The 19664-nt window shown below is 40.9% G+C and overlaps 1 protein-coding gene across 6 annotated transcripts in view; it reads right to left on the reverse strand.

Moving 5' to 3' along the window:
- The window catches only part of PARP12 (poly(ADP-ribose) polymerase family member 12), a 50667-nt gene that overhangs the window by 19561 nt on the left and 11442 nt on the right, over positions 1-19664 (reverse strand). For all 6 annotated transcript variants that reach the window (XR_010945654.1, XR_010945652.1, XR_010945653.1 and 3 more), the window contains exons 5-7: positions 15525-15648; positions 4792-4978; positions 738-879 (exon numbers count right to left, since the gene is read on the reverse strand). Coding sequence is in view for 3 of the 6 variants with exons in the window: in XM_067747183.1 (XP_067603284.1) it covers positions 738-879; positions 4792-4978; positions 15525-15648 (453 nt within the window). In the remaining 3 variants the exon portion in view is untranslated. The remainder of the gene's footprint in view (positions 1-737; positions 880-4791; positions 4979-15524; positions 15649-19664) is intronic.

A 19664-nucleotide genomic window follows, 5' to 3' on the forward strand; every position in this document is an offset into this window, starting at 1 on the left:
GGCTTGAGAGAAGCCACAAAAAACCTGAAACTTAAAAAAAAAAAAAGTCACAAATAAGCCACTGGAAGGCCTGACCAAAGGGCGTTTGGTCTGTTTCTGTCTATCTGCCTGTCTGTCAAGGCAACCAGAACAAGCCAAGGCCCAGACTCAGGATACCACGAGCAGAGCATCTGAAAATCTGCTTCCCAACAACTTTTAGTTGAAGTGTGTGCCTACCACGTGTTTAGCCGGCCGGCCATCTATGCTGAAGGTGTCTACAGAAAGCAGAGCTGCACAGCAGAACCACTATGACACGTGTCAGCGACCTGGACACAGGGACGCCCATGGCCTACAGGACAACCGCCACTGCCCACAGGCTGATGCTGCTTGTCCTCCACAAGGAGGGCTCCTGTCCCCTCCTATCACCCCCCAGGCAGCTCCCCACCCATCCCTCTGGCGGGCCTCTATGCCCCCTTCCAGTCTGGCAGCGCTTCAGGAGCAGGGACCACCCCATCCTTCTCTTTCCTGGCTCTCAATGTGTGTGCGGACTTTCTCCAGGGTTAAAATGGAAAAGGCAAAGCCAGCAGATGACCAGGTCCTGCTGGGTGAGTGCAGAGGGTCAGGAAGTACCTTTTTTCTTTTGGCCACACCACGCAGCTGGCGGGATCTCAGTTCCCCAACCAGGGATTGAACCCAGGCCACGGCAGTGCAAGCTCGGAATCCTAACCACTAGGCCACCAGGGAACTCCAGGAAGTACCTTTGAAGTCTAATTCGTATGTGTGCTTTCCTGCCTGGAACTTCAGAGTGGCAGCCTGGGGGTCAGACCCTGCGGCACAGTACGCCAGGTAGGCCTTCTCCACATCGCTGTTGCTGACGCTGGTCACGGGGTGCTCCACGCCCTGTGAAGGCAAAGCCAGATACGAGGTGAAGGCAAGAAGAAGACAGACGCTGGGGGCCGTCTGCACCACCCACAAATGTGCCCACGGTGGTTGTTTGTGTCCTGGGGGAGGCAGAGGAGAGGAGCCGGGCACGGTGCGGTGGCAGGAGAGGGAGGCACAGGAAAGGAGCCGACGCAACTACCTCCTGAAAGCTGCTCAGGAAACAGAAGCCCATACACGAGGACCCCGCTAACCCGGACAATGCATGGGAGCGATGAGAGAGAGGGCATTCAATTACTCATGACGGATGATACAACCCTTCAAAGGAAGGTGAAACATCAATGGTGAATTCTCAAATGCTGCTTCACTGAGGGCCTGAGCGACGCTACCTCCTCTGTCCCTTGTTCCCACCACCCTTTAATCAGAGTTCAGTTCTCCTTGCTGTTGTCTTTTTCTGGTCTCTTGGAGAGCTCTATTTTTTCAATTATCCATTTTGATCCCTCATCCTCTTTCCCATTACCTACATGATATCAAAGATTTTGGAATGGACTTGAGTTTGAATTCTGGCTCTCGAATCTGCTTCCTCTATAACCTCAGCACGTTATTGGAACCTCTCTGAACCTCAATGATCTCAACTCTATGACAGGAATAACAACAGAATTTAAATCATACTCATGTCATTATACAATAGGACCATCCCATCCTCAAAGACCTGGAAAAATGATTAAAATAAGGCACAGAGAGCCCTTAGCACAGTGCCTGGAACAAAAAGCAAAGGTGCCACAGAAATAGAGGCAGATACCTGGGCATACAAGTCTGAAGTTTGGAGAGGAATCTGGTCTACAGACAGAGATGCAGACATCACTCAAGGTGGCCACCAATGTCAGAAGAGCTGGGGTTCAGGCTAGACCCCGGGAAACGCCAACATTCACAAAGAAAAGTAGAAAAAAGAAGCCCATGAAGGAGACAGAGGAGGAGCAAAAAAGGAGAGTGAGGCTCAAATGTGACATATGAAACATTTTTTCAATAAAATAAATAAGAACTTTTAAAATTTTAAATAAACAAATCAAACAAAACAAAAGCAAGCACACAGATACACAGACAGACTGGTGTTACCAAAGGGGAAACAAAGGGGAGGTGAGGAGAGGGTGAAATGGGTAAAGGAGGCCAACCGGTGACAGATGGAAAATAAACCTTTGGTGGTGAGCACGCTGCAGTGTATGTAGAAGTCAAGATACATCGTTGCACACATGAAACTCATGTAATATTAGAAAACAATAAGTAACTGAATAATTAATTTAATCTAATTAAAGAAAGAAAGGAAAGGAAGGAGGGAGTGGGCAACAAGCTGGGTGGAGACTGGCAATGCCACAGGATTTGGCACCTGGGCCCTTTGCCAGTGGCTATGGCTGGTGACGGCTGTGCTGAACCGGGTCCCACCTCCTGCAGGCGTTCCATGAATGGTGACCAGATGAACAGAAGTAAGATTCTGGCAAGTGGAGGAATAAATGGAAGTCTTCCCTTTCAAGCAGAGATAGATGGGTTGTTTGGGTACAAAAGGGTGAGGGCAATTGTAGAGCTTTTAGATCAAACCAAAGGAGATCACAGGAGAGGGGAAAAGGCAAAAGGTAAATCGACACAAGAAGACTGTTGAGAATAATCCAGCCCGGATACAGGTTGGGGTAATGCGTCGTGGAGCCCACCACCTCAGGGACGGCAGGTTCAACGTGGGAAAACTCAGTGGGCCAAAAAAGAGTAACACATTTATACACAAGATTAGGTTATGGATTAAACTGTAACCCCCAAAAAGACATGTTGAAGTCTTAACCCCCAGTACCTCGGAATGTGACCTTATTTGGAAATAGGGTCATTGCAGATGTAATTATTTAAGATGAGATCATACTGGAGTAGGTGGGCCCTTAACCAACATGACCAATGTCCTCATAAGAGGACGGCCACATGAGGAATGCTACTGATGAGCAGGTAGAGATTAGAGTGATGCAAATACAACTGAGGAACACCACAGATCACCAGCAAACCACCAGAACTGAGGAAAAGACAAGCAAGAATTCCCTACAGGTTTCAGAGAAAACATGGCCTTGCTGCCACCTGGATTTCAGTTTCCAGCCTCCAGAGCTGTGAGACAACAAACCCCTGCTGCTCTAAGCCACCTAGTTTGTGGTACTTTGCTATGATGACCCAGGAAATTAATACAGGGTGGAGGCAACCTGGACCTGAAATTTGGGCGTATATCCTGAGCTCAGGCAGAAAAGAACCCAGCTTTTCTGATAATCAAGAGAAAACTGTCTTGAACTGGCAATTAGCAGAAAACTAAGAAAGAAATCCAATTATAGGGTGACATCAGAAGTGTGTGGAAAAGGAAGAGCTAGAATGGACAGGTCACCCTATGAGGGGCCCTGCCGTTGGTACAAAATGAGACCATACAGCCGAAAGTCACCGAGTCCGCACGTGCACATCTGAATGCACCAGCGTGTGGTATGTTGGTAAAACCCACAGTTTATTCCCAGAGATTCTCGCTATTCTAAATACTCAATGTTCTAAACTATGCACTCTGGCTACACTGCAATAAAGGAGTAGCAGCCTAGAAAAGAAAAAGGGAAAACCCTGAGTTCGGTTGTTTGGAGGAGAAAGACCCCTGTCCCCAAAGTTGTGACAATGCAGTTTCTGAAGTCACCCAGGGTCCCGTATCATCCCACTCAGCTCCCAGAAGGGGGACGAATCACCAAACAAAACGTGAGCGGCTGTCACATTTGCCAGTTGCTTCTTGCCTGCTGTGTGTTCCTCCATGACGCCTCCGGGTGAGCTCCACTCATCATCATCTCTCCCGCTCAATGCCAGGCTTGGCCTCTGCACCCCCCTCCTGACCAAACCCAGAGCAATGCTGGAGAGCCTCCCTGGACAAATCCAGGGAAGACAGAAGGAACCCCCAGGACGCTCAGAGAGGGAGACGGGTTGGGAAGAGGACGGACAGAGCAGTGAAGCGGGAAGGCCGGCACTGGCAGAAGTGGAGGGGAAGAATGAGGGCACAAGCCATCTCCTGAGAGTGACCGTGTCCAACTGGCCAGTGGGCATAGGCAGCAACACCTCTGTCCTTCAACTGGCCAGTCTAACTCCTGAGGATCTGCCAGGTACAGGCACCACCCTCAGCAGGGGGGCACACCAGTGGCAAAAGCTCCCATGAAGCTCACATTACCGAGTCCCAGAGAAAAAGATATCCCAAGTGCAGGAGAAACTAAAGCCTTACTACTATAGCATCTTACAACCCAGAAGAATACAAATGTCTATTAGACCACATATCCCAATTTTCATTTGGGAGAAGGTGTCACTATTGAAATGGTGACCTCCCTATACTTATACCTCTACAGGTAACCAGGGGGCTCCCTTTAATCTGATTCATCCACAAACATCTTTGAATAATTAACAGCAGCAATTATTCGACACAGATACCAAATCAACAGCTGAAATCAGTCAATTTTCGTATACTTGCCCACCTTCTGTAAAGTTGCTGCTACAGATAAGGCAGAAAGCTAGCTTTGAAAAGCCTTCAGCTTTATTCCACAGCTACACAAACACTCCAGCACACACAGGCACTTGCTCTGGAGTTACTGCTCAACAGTAAGAGAGGCATCTTTCTACCCCATTTAACGAAATGTGATCTCACTACAACTAAAGTCATTCAGTCCTGATGAACGAACAGATAGCTAATTGTTCAAAGATGGAACCTCATACAAATGAACTCTAAATTATCCCATTTTGCCATAATTCCTGCAAAGCAAGTGCGTCATAAGGGGACCTGGGGATCTTTGGCTCTGTCAAGGGCTCCCCAGAGCAATCCTTGTGCCCATGTTTGGAAAGGCTCCCCCATCATGGACCCTCAGGAAGGAACACTCACCCTCTTTCCGTGACACTTACTTGTCTTCCATACTCCTGCCAAAAGCCAAATTCATCGTTCCAGTACCAAACCCACTCAGTGGTGAGGACAAAGTGTGGAGGTTTGGTGAGCGAGGAGGCCGTGGAGAGGCGGCGAGCCAAGGTGGAACCAAACGTCATGGAGTTAAAGTTCAGAAAACCAGTGAGAAAGCTACTGGTGCACACGATCCTACAAAAGAACATGAGAAGTAAACTGAAAACCCACCAGCCACATGGACTCAGATACTCAGCTCCCCCATGGTCTTCTAGATACTCTGCTGGAAGATGTGAACATACATGTGACCTGAACATTTACAAAAATGTGTTGGGGTGGGATGCGGGACCTGCTTTTTAAGATCCATTTTGCTGTGTGAAAATAATAAAATCACAGTAATATGGAAAACCTGTTATCATGACATTCCTTTCACTACACAGAAAACGCTGGTTAAAATATTCTTTTTTAAAATGCATTGCTGAGATAGCAAGAAACAGAAATCCTCAGAAGCCAAAAATAGTTTAACATACATTGAATGCATGTGGGCCAGCCCCTGTACGAAGTGCTTTGTACATATTAAGGGATTAAGTCTTCATAACACTGAAGTTGCAACTTATCCCCATTTCACAGATATGAAAACAGAAGCCCAGGAAGGTTCAGAAACCTGTCCAAGGTCAAACAGCTAATCGATGGCAGAGCTGGGGTTTAAGTCAAGCAGTTTGGCAGAACAGCCTGTACTCTGAGCCACCAGGATCTATTCCCTTTCCAAATGCTGAAGTGCCCCAAGAGCAAACGGAAGGTCTGGAACCAGACAGGTGAATGAGGACTAAAGCCAGTGGCTGTCCAAGGGCAGTGTCAGTGAGTAACGACAAAAAGCCCTATTTTTAGCAGCAATGAGGAAACAGAAAACAAATGTAGGATCTGAATATGGTCAGGGGTCAAATCTCCGAAGAGACACTTCTGCATAAAACCATGATCCTAAAAGACTACATATATCCTTAGTGAAGGGAGGCCAGGAAAGGAATCTGCTTTGCAAAGAAAGTCAGCAAGGAAATTTGCCTGTGTCAGTGTTAGCTCTGGATGGAAAGGAAGAAAACTTCCACTGAGAACTCATAAACCACTCAGGCCTCACAAAAGTTAATTCACACTTCCTGCGTGAGAATTAACTTGAAAGACTCACCGTGGCAATTCCCAGAGAAGCAAACACAAATCCCCTCTGGAAGGAATTCACCTTCAACTCAGGCCTCAAAAGAATTTCCACAGGTAAAGTTTCAGCAAACATGGGCTTACAATCAAATAAATCAGGAACAAGACACCATGAGCAAAACCCAGCAAAAACAATCAGTCCACCAAAGACAACAAACATTAGAGTTCTTGGATATAAATATGCAATATGTATGAAGTGTTTTTGAAAGTTAAATTGAGTATCACAAGTATGAGTTAAGGATAAAGAAACTGGACAGCCACATGTAAAAGTATGAAATTAGAACACTCCCTAACACCATACACAAAAATAAACTCAAAATGGATTAAAGACCTAAATGTAAGGCCAGACACTATAAAACTCTTAGAGGAAAACATAGGCAGAACACTCTATGACATAAATCACAGCAAGATCCTTTTTGACCCACCTCCTAGAGAAATGGAAATAAAAACAAAAATAAACAAATGGGACCTAATGGAACTTAAAAGCTTTTGCACAGCAAAGGAAAACATAAACAAGACAAAAAGACAACCCTCAGAATGGGAGAAAATATTTGCAAATGAAGCAGCTGACAAAGGATTAATCTACAAAATAAATAAACAGCTCATGCAGCTCAATATCAAAAAAACAAAGAACCCAATCCAAAAATGGGCAGAAGACTTAGACATTTCTCAACATCACTAATCATTAGAGAAATGCAAATCAAAACTACAATGAGGTATCACCTCACACCAGTCAGAATGGCCATCATCAAAAAATCTACAAACAATAAATGCTGGAGAGGGTGTAGAGAAAAGGGAACCCTTCTTGCACTGTTGGTGGGAATGTAAATTGATACAGCCACTATGGAGAACAGTATGGAAGTTCCTTAAAAAACTAAAAATAGAACTACTATATGACCCAGCAATCCCACTACTGGGCATATACCCTGAGAAAACCATAATTCAGAATCATGTACCACAATGTTCACTGCAGCTCTATTTACGATAGCCAGGACATGGAAGAAACCTAAGTGTCCATCGACAGATGAATGGATAAAGAAGATGTGGCACATATATACAATGGAATATTACTCAGCCATAAAAAGAAACGAAATTGAGTTATTTGTAGTGAAGTGGATGGACCTAGAGTCGGTCATACAGAGTGAAGTAAGTCAGAAAGAGAAAAACAAATACCATATGCTAACACATATATATGGAATCTAAAAAAAAAATTTTTTTTTAATGGTTCTAAAGAACCTAGGGGCAGGACAGGAATAAAGACGCAGACGTAGAGAATGGACTTGAGGACATGGGGAGGGGGAAGGGTAAGTTGGGACGAATTAAGAGAGTGGCATGGACTTATATATACTACCAAATGTAAAATAGATAGATAGTGGGAAGCAGCCGCATAGCACAGGGAGATCAGCTCGGTGCTGTGTGACCACCTAGAGGGGTGGGATAGGGAGGGTGGGAGGGAGACGCAAGAGGGAGGGGATATGGCGAGATATGTACATGTATAACTGATTCACTTTGTTACAAAGCAGAAACTAACACACCATTGTAAAGTAATTATCCAATAAAGATGTTATTAAAATAAATAAAATAAAATAAAATAAACTATAAGAATGAACCAGGTAGGGCTTCCCTGGTGGCACAGTGGTTGGGAATCTGTCTGCCAATGCAAGGGACACAGGTTTGAGTCCTGGCCCCAGGAGATCCCACATGCCACGGAGCAACTAAGCCCGTGTGCCACAACTACTGAACCTGCGCTCAAGAGCCCACAAGCCACAACTACTGAGCCACGTGCCACAACTACTGAAGCCCATGCACCTAGAGCCCATGCTCTGCAACGAGAAGCCACGACAATGAGAAGCCTGTGCACCGCAACAAAGAGTAGCCCCCGCTCGCCACAACTAGAGAAAGCCTACACACAGCAAGGATGACCCAACACAGCCAAAAATAAAAACAAACAAATAAATAAATAAATTTATATAAAAAAGAATTAACCAGATAACTTTGAAATTAATATTATTAATTAATTAATATTAATTAATATTATTAATTAACCTTTAGAATTAATTAACCTTTAGAATTAATATAATAATTAAAAAATTTAAACCACAATAGATAGGACACAGTGCACTCAGACAAGGCTGAACTAGTGAACTGGGTGAACAAGTGAAGCAATTCCCCTGCATACAGCAGAGAGAATGAGAGAAGTTAAAAGACATAAAAGATAAAGCAAGAAGACCTTAACATATGTCTAACCAGAAGTTCAGAGAAGCAATACTTGAAGAGATCATGCCTGAGGAGCTTCCAGAATTGATTAAACATAAAGCCTCCCACTCAGAAAGCACAACAAATTATAAGTAGATTAAATAAATATAAATCCACACATAGACAGATCTTAGTGAAACTGTAGCACCAAAGAATGACGAGATATTTAAAGTAGTCAGAGAGAAAAAAGAGATTACCTATCATGATGGGTTGAACTGTGTCCTTACAAAGATATATTCGAGTCCTAACTCTTGGTACCTGTAAATTTGGAAATATGGTCTTCACAGATGTAATCAAGTTATGATGAGGTCATACTCAATTAGCTTGAGCCCTAATTCAATGACTGGTGTCCTTATAAGAAGAAGGAAATTTGGACACAGACAGAGACACGTGGGAGAAAGCCATGAGACAACAAAGGTAGAGATTACAGCAATGCAGCTATAAACCTGGGAATGCCAAGGAACACCAAGGACTGCTAACAACCACCAGGAGCTAGGAAGAAGCAAGGAAGGATCTTCCCCTGGAGTCTTCAGACAGAGCATGGCCCTGCTGACACCTTGACTTTGGACTTCCAGCCTCCAGAACTATGACAATAAATTTTTGTTGTCTTAAGTCACCAAGTTTCTGGCAATCTGTTATGGTAGCCCCAAAAAACTAACACATTTATACTGACAGCGAACTTCTAAATAGAAGCAATGGAAGCAGAAAACAATGGAATAATCTTTGAAGAACTGAGAGAAAATACCCAATAAAACTATCTTTCAAGAATGAAGATGAAATAAAAACACTTTCAGACAAACAAAAAATACATCTGCCCCTAGACTCTCACTAAACTAACTTCTAGAACATGAACTCAAAGGAAAATGATCCTCACAGAAACATATGAACAAAAGAATTGTGCGCAAAAACAAAATGGTAAACCTAAACGTCCATCCACAGATGAATGGATAAAAAAGATGTGGTACATATATACAATGGAATATTACTCAGCCATAAAAAAGAACAAAATAATGTCATTTGCAGCAATGTGGATGCAACTAGAATTATCATACTAAGTGAAGTCGGAAAGAGAAAGACAAATACCATATAATATCACTTATATGTGGAATCTAAAACATGACACAAATGAACCTATCTATGAAACAGAAACAGAAACATGGACATAGAGACAGACTGGTGGTTGCCAAGGGGGAGGGGGAAGGGGGCTGGAGGAGGGATGGAGTGGGAGGTGGGGTTTGGCAGATGTAAGCTTTTATAAATAGAATGGATAAACAACAAAGTCCTACTGTATAGCACAGAAAACTATATTCAATATCGTATGATAAACCATAATGGAAAAGAATATCTAAAAACAGGTATATACATGTATAACTGAATCACTATGCTGTACAGCAGACATTAGCACAACACTGTAAATCAACTATACTTCGGGGAGTTCCCTGGTGGCCTAGTGGTTAGGATTCCGGGCTTTCACTGCTGTGGCCCATGTTTAATCCCTGGTCAGGGAACTGAGATCCTACAAGCTGTGTGGCGAGGCCAAAAAAAGAAAAAAAAAAACCTATACTTCAATATGAAATAAATATTGATTAAAAGAAAACATTAAAAAAACCAAAATGGTAAACATTTAAATTTAAACAAATACTGACTGTATAAAACAAGGCTAATTTCTAACTTCTGGGATTAAGAAAATAATAGAAGCAATATTTACACAGCACATCTTACATGCCTGGCATTGTTCTGAGTGTTTTACACACATTAATTCTTTTAATTCTCAAAATAACACTTTGATATAGGAACTATTATTTTTATCTACTTGACATATGCAGAAACTGAGGCACAGGACGGCTAAGTACTTTTCCCAAATTCACACAAGTAGTATATAAGTATGAATGGAACTAGTCAGAATTCAAGTGTTCAAGATTCTTTTATTGTTCAGGAGAATGATAAAAGGTATAGATTAGCTTAAATTGTTAAACTAAGGTATATTAAGTTACAGGGTCTGTTTTCCAGGGTAATCACTAAAAGAACAGAAATTCACTATGTAACTTCCAAATTAGTAGATGAGGGGGAAAACAAAAAATCAAATGTGGAAACATCTAAGAGAAGATCAAAAAGGGAAAAGAAAAATAGAAAAAGCAGGTCAAATAGCAAAAACCAAAACAGACGGTAGAATAAATAAATTCAAATGTATAGGTAATCACAACAAATGGATAAACCACAATATTTAACTTTTGATTAAAAGAGAAAGATTGTCATACTGAAAAAATAACCAGTTCTACAGTGTTTACAGGAAATATAACTAAAATGTAAACAACAGAGCTTGAAAGTAAAATAGTGAACAGCAGCTAAAAAAAAAGCTGGCTTAGTTATATATATTAATATCAAACGAAACAGACTTAAGGCATAAAAGCATTACTAGAAATAAAAAGCATCCACTTTCTATTGCTAATAGGCTCAATTTAACAGGAAGATAAAAGTTTTAAACTTCTATATACTTCATAATAGTTTTTAAATATATAAAATAAAAATTGATGGAATTACAAGGAGAACCGACAAATTCATAGTGAATGTTAACATACCTTTGAGTAACTGACACAAGAAGCAGACAAAGAAATCAATAAGGATAAAGAAGATTAGAACCACACAATTAACACACTTCATCTAACACCACATCCAAAAGACTCTGCATACACAGAATTTTACCAAAACTAACCATGTACTACACCCATAAAGCAAGCCTCAACAAAATTCGAAGAATCTCTTATATAGCCTGACCACAATGCAATCCATTTGAATTTAAATTTTAAAACTAATTTTAAAATACACTTAGAAATAAATCATGGGTCATCTAATCTATGAGATCAAAAAAGGAGAAAAGTTTGTTCCTCTAAAAAAGAAAAATATTAGTAAAATTAATAAATCTCTGCAAGATTGATCAAGAAAAAAGACAGGGAGAGAAAAAAGATTAGAACTGTAAAAGGGGACAAAATTAAAGATGGCATAGACAGTAAAAGGGATATTATAAGTAACTTTATGACAGTAAAAGTTTGAAAATAAATAAAATGAACAAACTCCTAGAAAAAATATCAACTTACCAAGTTGACTCAAGGAAAAACAGAAAACCTGACTGGTCCTAAAACAATTATAAGAAATTGGGTCAGTAGTTTAAAATCTTCTCAGGAATTAAACATCAGGCCCAGAAATTTTTAGAAACATGATCATTCAGGAAAAAAATAATTCTAATTTCACAGGATTTTTTCAGGATAGGAAAAGAATCCATCCCAATCTCATTTTTATGAGGCTAGGAATTTCATCATTTATACTGTACACCTGTAACTTATATAATATTGTACATCAACTATACTTCAATGAAAAAAACAGGCAAAGACAGTATGAAACAATTATAGACCAATCTTATTCAAACGTAAATACAAAAATCTTAGACCAAATACTGGCAATACAAAGTTCACCATCATGTGCATATGTGCATGTGTACACAGGCTACGTATGACTTCAGTCTGGGAATGCAATGGACTTAACATTAGAAAATTAATGCAAATCACTGCGTTAACAAGTAAAGGAGAACAAAACATTGGCTCTTAATTAACATAGAAATAGCACTCAATAAACTTCAATTTCCATACACAATTAAAAAAAAAAAACTCCTGGCATACTAGGAATAAAACTAGAATTGATTAGCAATGCCAAAGGTTCCAAACATTCACACATGCTTAAGGAAAAACATTTTAAAATTACTCCTTTTACAATTAGGAAAAAAAGAAGAAAAGAATAATCTTTCAGCTATCAACACGTCTATTCAGCACGGTACAGGAGATCTTAGCCACTATAATAAGACAATAAGAAGAAATAAAATGTGTAAGAATTGAAAAGGGAAAACAAACTGCTATTCACAGATATTAATTTCTATACAGATATCTAGAACATATAGATAACTATACAGATAATTCAGATAAATTATCAGTAGATTCTGAGTTAAGGTATTTTAGTAAAGTTGCAGGATATAAGATAGAAAAGTCAACTGCATTTCTACACATCAGCAGGGAGAAAATACAGCAACAAAAAAATGTAACTAGGGATGTAATGCACAACATGATTAACTATAGTTAATGATGCTGTATGGTAATTTGAACGTTGCTAAGAAAATAAATATTAAAAATTCTCACAAGAAAAAAAATGGGTAGGGGTAACTATATGAGGTGCTAGATATTAACTAAACCTACTGCAGTAATCACTTGGCAATATATACTTGTGTCAAGTCATCGTGCTCTACACCTTAAACTTCTACAGTGTTGTATGTCAATTATCTCTCAAAAAAACTGGAGAAATTTTTTTTGAAAAAGGAAATGAAGAAGCTAATAAATCCCTAAAGAAAAAAAAAATCTAACAAAAGATATACAAGACCTTAATGGAGAAAATTAGAGAACTACTGAAAAATAGTAAAGAACGTTTAAATGAGATGCTATCACGTATATGAATAGAAAGCCTTGGCATCATTATGATGTCAGTTCTCCCCAAACTGATAATAGACAATGCAATTTCAAGTTAAAAAAAATCACAACAGTGTTTTTTGTGGAAACCAACAGGCAGATTTTAAAATTTCTAAAGAGGAGCAAAAGACCAAGAGGCAAGACAATTTGAGGAAAAATAAGGTGGGGATTTGCCTTATCACATGCTTAAACGTACTGTAAAGCTCTTCTACATGAGAGAGTGTGATGTTGACACAGAGACACACAGACCAATGAAACAGAAGAGGCCAGAAACAGACGGGTGTGTATTTGCTAACTCAACACCTGACACAGACAGCACTGAAGACAGGTGCAAAAAAGATGGCCTACTTACAAAAGCAGTACTTAGCAGCTAAGTCTGAAATTAAGCTATAAAATGTATTCACATTTTGCCAAATCTGGCTCAGTTTTGGCGGGTTTAAAAATCGACTGACTTCTGGAAATGAATGGTAGACGGCTGCACTACAATGTGAATGTGTTTAATGCCACTGAACCTTACACTTAAAAATGGTTAAGATGGTAAATTTTATGTTATGTCTATTTTATCACAATTTTTAAATTTTATTTTTTTGCTGAGTAGAGTTTAAGACTTTTTTTTTTTTTGCTGTTCTTTCGTCCGTAAGAACATATCTTTCTAAAGATGTAGAGCCGAATTACAACATATTAAACAAATCACTTGGAATATTTCTTCTCTATGCGGTTTATCCTTTATCCCATATATATTTTGGTTCATTTGTCTCATTTTGATTTTTGTTTTGGTTTTTTTTTTTTATTTACTTTTTGAATACTTTTTTTTTTTTACTTTTTTTATCCTAACACTTTATTTTTTTAATGGCTTACTTCTTTCTTTAAAATTTTTTATTTTATATTGGAGTATAGTTGATTAACAACATTGTCTTAGTTTCAGGTGTACAGCAAAGTGATTCAATTATACATATACATGTATCTATTCTTTTTCAAATTCTTTTCCCCTTTAGGTTATTAGAGAATATTGAGCAGAGTTCCCTGTGCTATACGATAGGTCCTTGTTGGTAATCTATCTTAAATATAACAGTGTATACATGTCAATCCCAAACTCTAAATGTTTTAAATATATTTTTAAAAAGTGGTCTTTGGAAAAACTGGTAATTCATCTGCATAAGAATGAAACTGGACCTACACTTCACCACACGCAAGGAGAGGTTAATACAGTTCTTAAAATGTTAAAAATTTTTAAAGAAAATTCAGGACAAATATTTTATGGTCTCAGGATAAGGAAGGATTTCTTACGACACAAAAGGTATAAAACCTCCAAAAAAAAAAGAAAAGAAAAAAAGTATAAAACTATAAAGGAAAGAATGGATAAATACTTCTCTTCATTAACAGATATCATAAGCTGACAGGAGTTCATTTATTTTCAACACACATTTAATACTCAGAAACTTGAAGAGTTCCAAAACTAACTAATGAAGAACACAACCTTCCCCCTCAACAAAACAAACTACAAGCACAGACATTTCACAGCAGAAGCAGCATAAATGGCCACTGAACATGTGAAGAGACACTTTCCCTCACCAGGACTCAGGGATATGAAAATGGAGACCTTATTTTACACCGAAGACTAGAAAAGCGCAGACGTCAGACTACACCAAATGTGCAGTACAATCACTGTGGAAAAGAATCTGGCATCCCCTGGCAGAACTGAGGAGGGACCAGCCTACCTCCCAGCAGGCGCACCCCTGAACGCCTACCCCAAGGAAGCCTGCACACACGTGGCCCGGGAGGAGCGTCAAGAACAGAGCCCTGAGAGAAGCCTCCAGGCAACAGTCCAGAGTAGCTCCATTCAGATGAGGTTCAAGAACAGGAGAGACTATCTGTGCTGACAGACGTTGGAACAGCAGTGGTTTACAGGGTGGGCACTGACTGGAAGGGGGTAGGAGGGGACCTTCTGGGTGATGAAAATGATCTACAGCTGGATCAGGGCATTGGCTACTGCAAGCGTACATACCTTCCTCAAAACTCACTGAACTATATACTTAATATCTGTGCATGTCACCGAGTACAAATTTTAACTTAAAAAGCCTCAAAAAAAAGGGAAGAGAAAGAAAGGGGGGACGTAGGTAAGAGCTGGTTATGTGAGCCACTTAATCTTCTGAAGGGGGATAATTTGTTTCACATGCTTTACCAGTAGCAATTTGCATATAATTGCACCCTAAGCACAAATTTATTTTATCCACTCAAAAAACGGGCTCAAATTCTCTTCTTGGCAACACATTTTAGCAAGTTTAATCCAAGATTTGAAAATAAGGCTACCCAGGACTTCCCCATTTACTCTCAACTGACTAAGTGAAAATACTAGGACATACTTAGGAAAATAAAAAAGGTTGAACAATAAACAGTAGTTCAGCTGTATGACTTTACAGGCAAAGGCTGTAAATTTCACAAATGATTGCCTCTTCCTTTTCTGGACTAATCAATGAGGATATATTTACATGATCAATCTCAGCATCAAATAATTCAGAACTTACTTGGTACCCACCCCTTCTCTCCCCATAGCTCCTCCGTGAAAAAAGAGGAAGATGGGGCAACAAGGGCACCAGCCACCAGCAGGACCATCAACTCCCAATTTCGTGCAGGGAGCTTCCCGCCTCCTTACTCTGTGTGTGTGCGTCTGTGTATGAAGCCCATCAAAACTAAACCCTTCTGTGTCTAAACTTCTCGTACCACACACAAAAGCCCAGGCACAAAGCAGACACAAGTGACATATTTCATACCCATTTCTTGCAGGATTGCAATAGGCCTCTTCAATAAGGAACATTTTGTTCAGATCCTTCCACGAGCCTCCATCTAAGACTTGCCACCGATATGGCAAATGGAAGTGAACTCTACTGCACCTCTCTGAAATAAAGATATAAAGAAGTGAGCACACTGGCAATACACAGCCTGGCCCAGTCCCACGGTTCTCAAAGGGTATGGGGCTGCCTGCTGACCTGGGAACATTCTGGAAATCTGTGAGGGAGCCTTTTTTAATGCAGTCATACCTGAGCATTTAGATACCAAACACTATGCATTTTAGGATATACACTTTCCTTTTATGTCTCCCTTGTTAATAGGACATTAAACACATTAAACTGATTTTTTAAAAACTGTGTGTTGGTGGGTTACATCATGTATGAATTTCATGTCATGAGAGTAAAGAAGCTGATCATGAGATAGACGGTCGAAGGCTCCATGTCTGCAGGGGCAGTCTGTCGGTGCATTACTGCTATACACGTGACACTTGGATGGGGCGTGATCACACCAGAAACGGGAGCAGGTTCGTCTCTACCAGAACCATCCCAACCCCAGCAGGTCCTACAGCAGGTGGGTCAGCAGTGTGGTTTCAGCCCACCTTGATCTTTCTGGCTGCTAAGTTACTCACCCCTCCTCAACACACCCCACCCCCCAAAGGCATTGTACACACAGCCCGGGTCTACGGTTTCCATCCAACTACTCCCCCATGCCTTCCGTGTGCTCCCAGGGCCTGTACCTCCTAGCACTTCCTGCCCACCTTGCCTTGGCTCATGCCAGCCGCTCACCTGGAATGCTGCCCACACCCTCCCTCTACCTTTCAACAGACTGTGAGGTTCTGGTACATCCTGACGGAGGAATGTTGTGAGAGGAAAGAGAGACACGAAAGAAGAGCAATGGGAATCTTCACACTGACACCTGCAGGATTTATACTATTAGATAGAAAGATACATAGGTGTGGAATGCCTCTATTTGGGTAAAAGAACAGAAAAAACAAGATTAGCCAGACTCGGACTAAATACACATATATGCACACATTATTCCTTGCTGTGTGTGGGGGGGTGGGGGCGATGGGAGGACTGGGTGGCACAGCACAAAGTTATGAGGAGAGATTTGTTTTGAATTTTGAACCGCAAAAATATATAGTCCAAAAAATTAAACATCTAGTTAAGTGAAAAAAGATACAAAAGAGCGTTCATAGAGTGCACCTGTGTAAAGAGAAAGACTAAACATACACACTTGTGCTTGTATAAAATCTTGATGGAAAAATATTCAAGGAACTAGTAATAATGACTGTTTCTGAAGGGAATCTGGGTGCTGGGGAAAAGGGTTGTGATGAAGACATTTCTTACTGTCTTTTGTACATTTTTAATTCATCTTTCAAAATAGTAACAGTAAAGCATGGCTAACTTGACATCTGAAAAAAATTAAAATTTTCTAACATCGTACGCAGTCTTTCAGGCAAGTCTTAATGCCACTTCTTTCCCAGAGACCCTGCCAGGGAGCAATGGGGTGGCAGGGACCGGGGAGGAAGTGGGGAGACGGCCTGGGCTTGTCAAAGACCAGGCCTGGGGCCAGGCCGACAGGGCTTAGAGAACAGGAGGGACCCCAACCAAGGAAATCTCTGCCAAGTTCAACCAGGCTGGAAACAGCCCCACTGGGGAGTCAGGATGTCCTGACCTGTCCAGAGTTAGGGCAGGGATGGCTCACACCAGGCCAAACGGAGCCCTCTTAGACTCCTGACCAGGGGTGTGGACAATAAAGTGATAACCAGGGGCTCGACCTGAAGAGATAAGGCCACAGCTGTGGTCCAGAGGTCACGACCAAATAAGATTTCCTGTTTCCTCCTAAGGGGCACTAAGGGAAATGATGAGGAATGAGTGTTCAGTCGCTCATCTATACAGCCCAGCACAGGTGAGTCCTGGACAACCTGAAGAAAGGCTCTCCCCTTAAGAAGGCACCTGTCAGGGTAGGAGCACCACCCACCCCTCTCCAGGCTGACACTTCCTTGGGAAGGACATAGGGGCCAGGGGAAGGCACTGTGAGGCCTGAGGCTTCTAGCTCTTAATCCAACCTGAGCATGGAGCCCATGCTGCTCACAAGCTGGCAGGTGCCCTGAGGAGGAGGATGCCACGCAGGCCACTGCAGCCATGAAGATGGCAAGAGCAGAGTCCTAGCTCAGCGCTGGGGGTGTAAAGCCCCTTCTCTGCTACAACTTTCCTGGTCCTTCTGTCCCGTCTCTCAGTTTCCCTCCCTTCTTCCAATGTTCCCCACCTCACTGTTGCATTCCCAAGTCTAGGTTTTCTAGAAAGTTAGTCACAGAAACCAAATCAAATTGGCAAAGTACCCACATCCACATCCCCTTTCTCCCTACTTCCCTTAAAATGACAGATCACAGAGAAGAAGAAATCCAAAAGCACTGGAAAACAGAAGTACCATCAAAAGACCAGAATTACTAAAGAATTCCTAAAAATATGAAGCAGTAAGAACCAAACCAACAAAGAGAGAAAAATACATGCAGAATATGCAGAAGAGAGCCACCCCAGAAGTAGGAAGGAGCTGGGGGCTTCACAAACTCAGAGTCAGATGTAACAAGGAGCAAGAAAGACACCTGGACAAGAGCACTGAGAGGAATCAGGACCCAGTGGAGCAAGTGCCCCATCAGCGCCTTGCTTATGCCCAGCAACCTTGTTCGTCCCATGGAACACGTGGGTGTGGATATAGGGGCAGGAGAGAGAAGCATGCGAGAAAGCCATCAAAGCCCCCGCCCTGACCTTCGAACATACGCTAGCAGCCCCCGCAACCAAGCAAGACTTACCGCCTCTTCCCCATTAAGCCTGGAATCAGAATCGGCCTCCACCAGTAGGCACAGGGATTTGAGTACCAACATGGGCACACAACCAAGAGCCACCCAACACACGAGGAAAAATAACACAGACAGGCAGCTAACTCACACAGAAGAATCAAGCCCTAAGGAAATAATTTTTGGAGAAAACAGATCAAGAGAAACAACCAGACCTAAACATAAAAGCTAAGCCTATAAACTTCTGGAAAAAAAAAAAAAACCATAGGAGAGACATTTTCCTGGGCCTGGAAGAGACAAAGATTTTTAGGGCACAAAAAACACAAACCATTAAAAAATATATTAAAATGGACATCAACATAAAACATATTCTTCCAAAGATACTGTAAAAAAAAAAATGAACATGAAAGACACAGACTAGGAGAATATATTTTCAATACCTATATCTGACAAAGACATGAATAAAGAATATTCAAAACTACTAGAAGTCAATAATGAGAGATCAAACAACCGAATAAAAAAATGGGCCAAACAGTCACAAAAGACCACACGTTGTATGATTCCATTTATATGAAATATCCAGGCAAACCCAGAGACATAATGTAAATGCCAGGAGCTGGGGGGAGGAAAGAATGGGTAGTGACTGCTAATGGTTATGGATTTCTTTGGAGGTGATGAAAATGTTCTAATATCGACTGTGATGATGGTTGCACAACTCCGACTATATTAAAAACTATTAAATGGGTGAATTGTATACTATATGAAATATACTTAATATCTTAACAAAACTGTTATCTGCCTGTAAAATAGGCAAAAGATTTAAACAGATACTTCACAGAAGACATATAAATGGCCAACAGGCACATGAAAATAAATGTTAAATATCATTACTCATCAGGGAAATGCAAATGAAAGCCACAATGAGATATTACTCATTTGCTAGGATGGCTAAAATTTATAGGACTGACAATACCAAGTGTTGACAAGGATGTAGAGCAACCAAAACACTCACACACTGCTGGTGGGAAGGTGAAATATATCCACTTTGGAAGACAGTCTGGCTGTATCTTATAATGTTAAACACACATTTATCATATGATCAGACATTCCACTTTTAGGTCTTTACCCAAGAGAGGAAGACATACATCCACATGAAAACTTGTACATGAATACTGATAGAGGCTTTATTTATAAAAGCCCAAAACTGGAAACCCAAATGTTCATCAACATATAAATGGATAAACAACTTGTAGTTAATCCATGCAACAGGAGAATACATGTTGTATGATTACATTTATATAAAATTCTGGAAAACACACAT

This window comes from Pseudorca crassidens, chromosome 8, assembly GCF_039906515.1.
Source record: "Pseudorca crassidens isolate mPseCra1 chromosome 8, mPseCra1.hap1, whole genome shotgun sequence".
Classification (NCBI taxonomy): Eukaryota; Metazoa; Chordata; class Mammalia; order Artiodactyla; family Delphinidae; genus Pseudorca; species Pseudorca crassidens.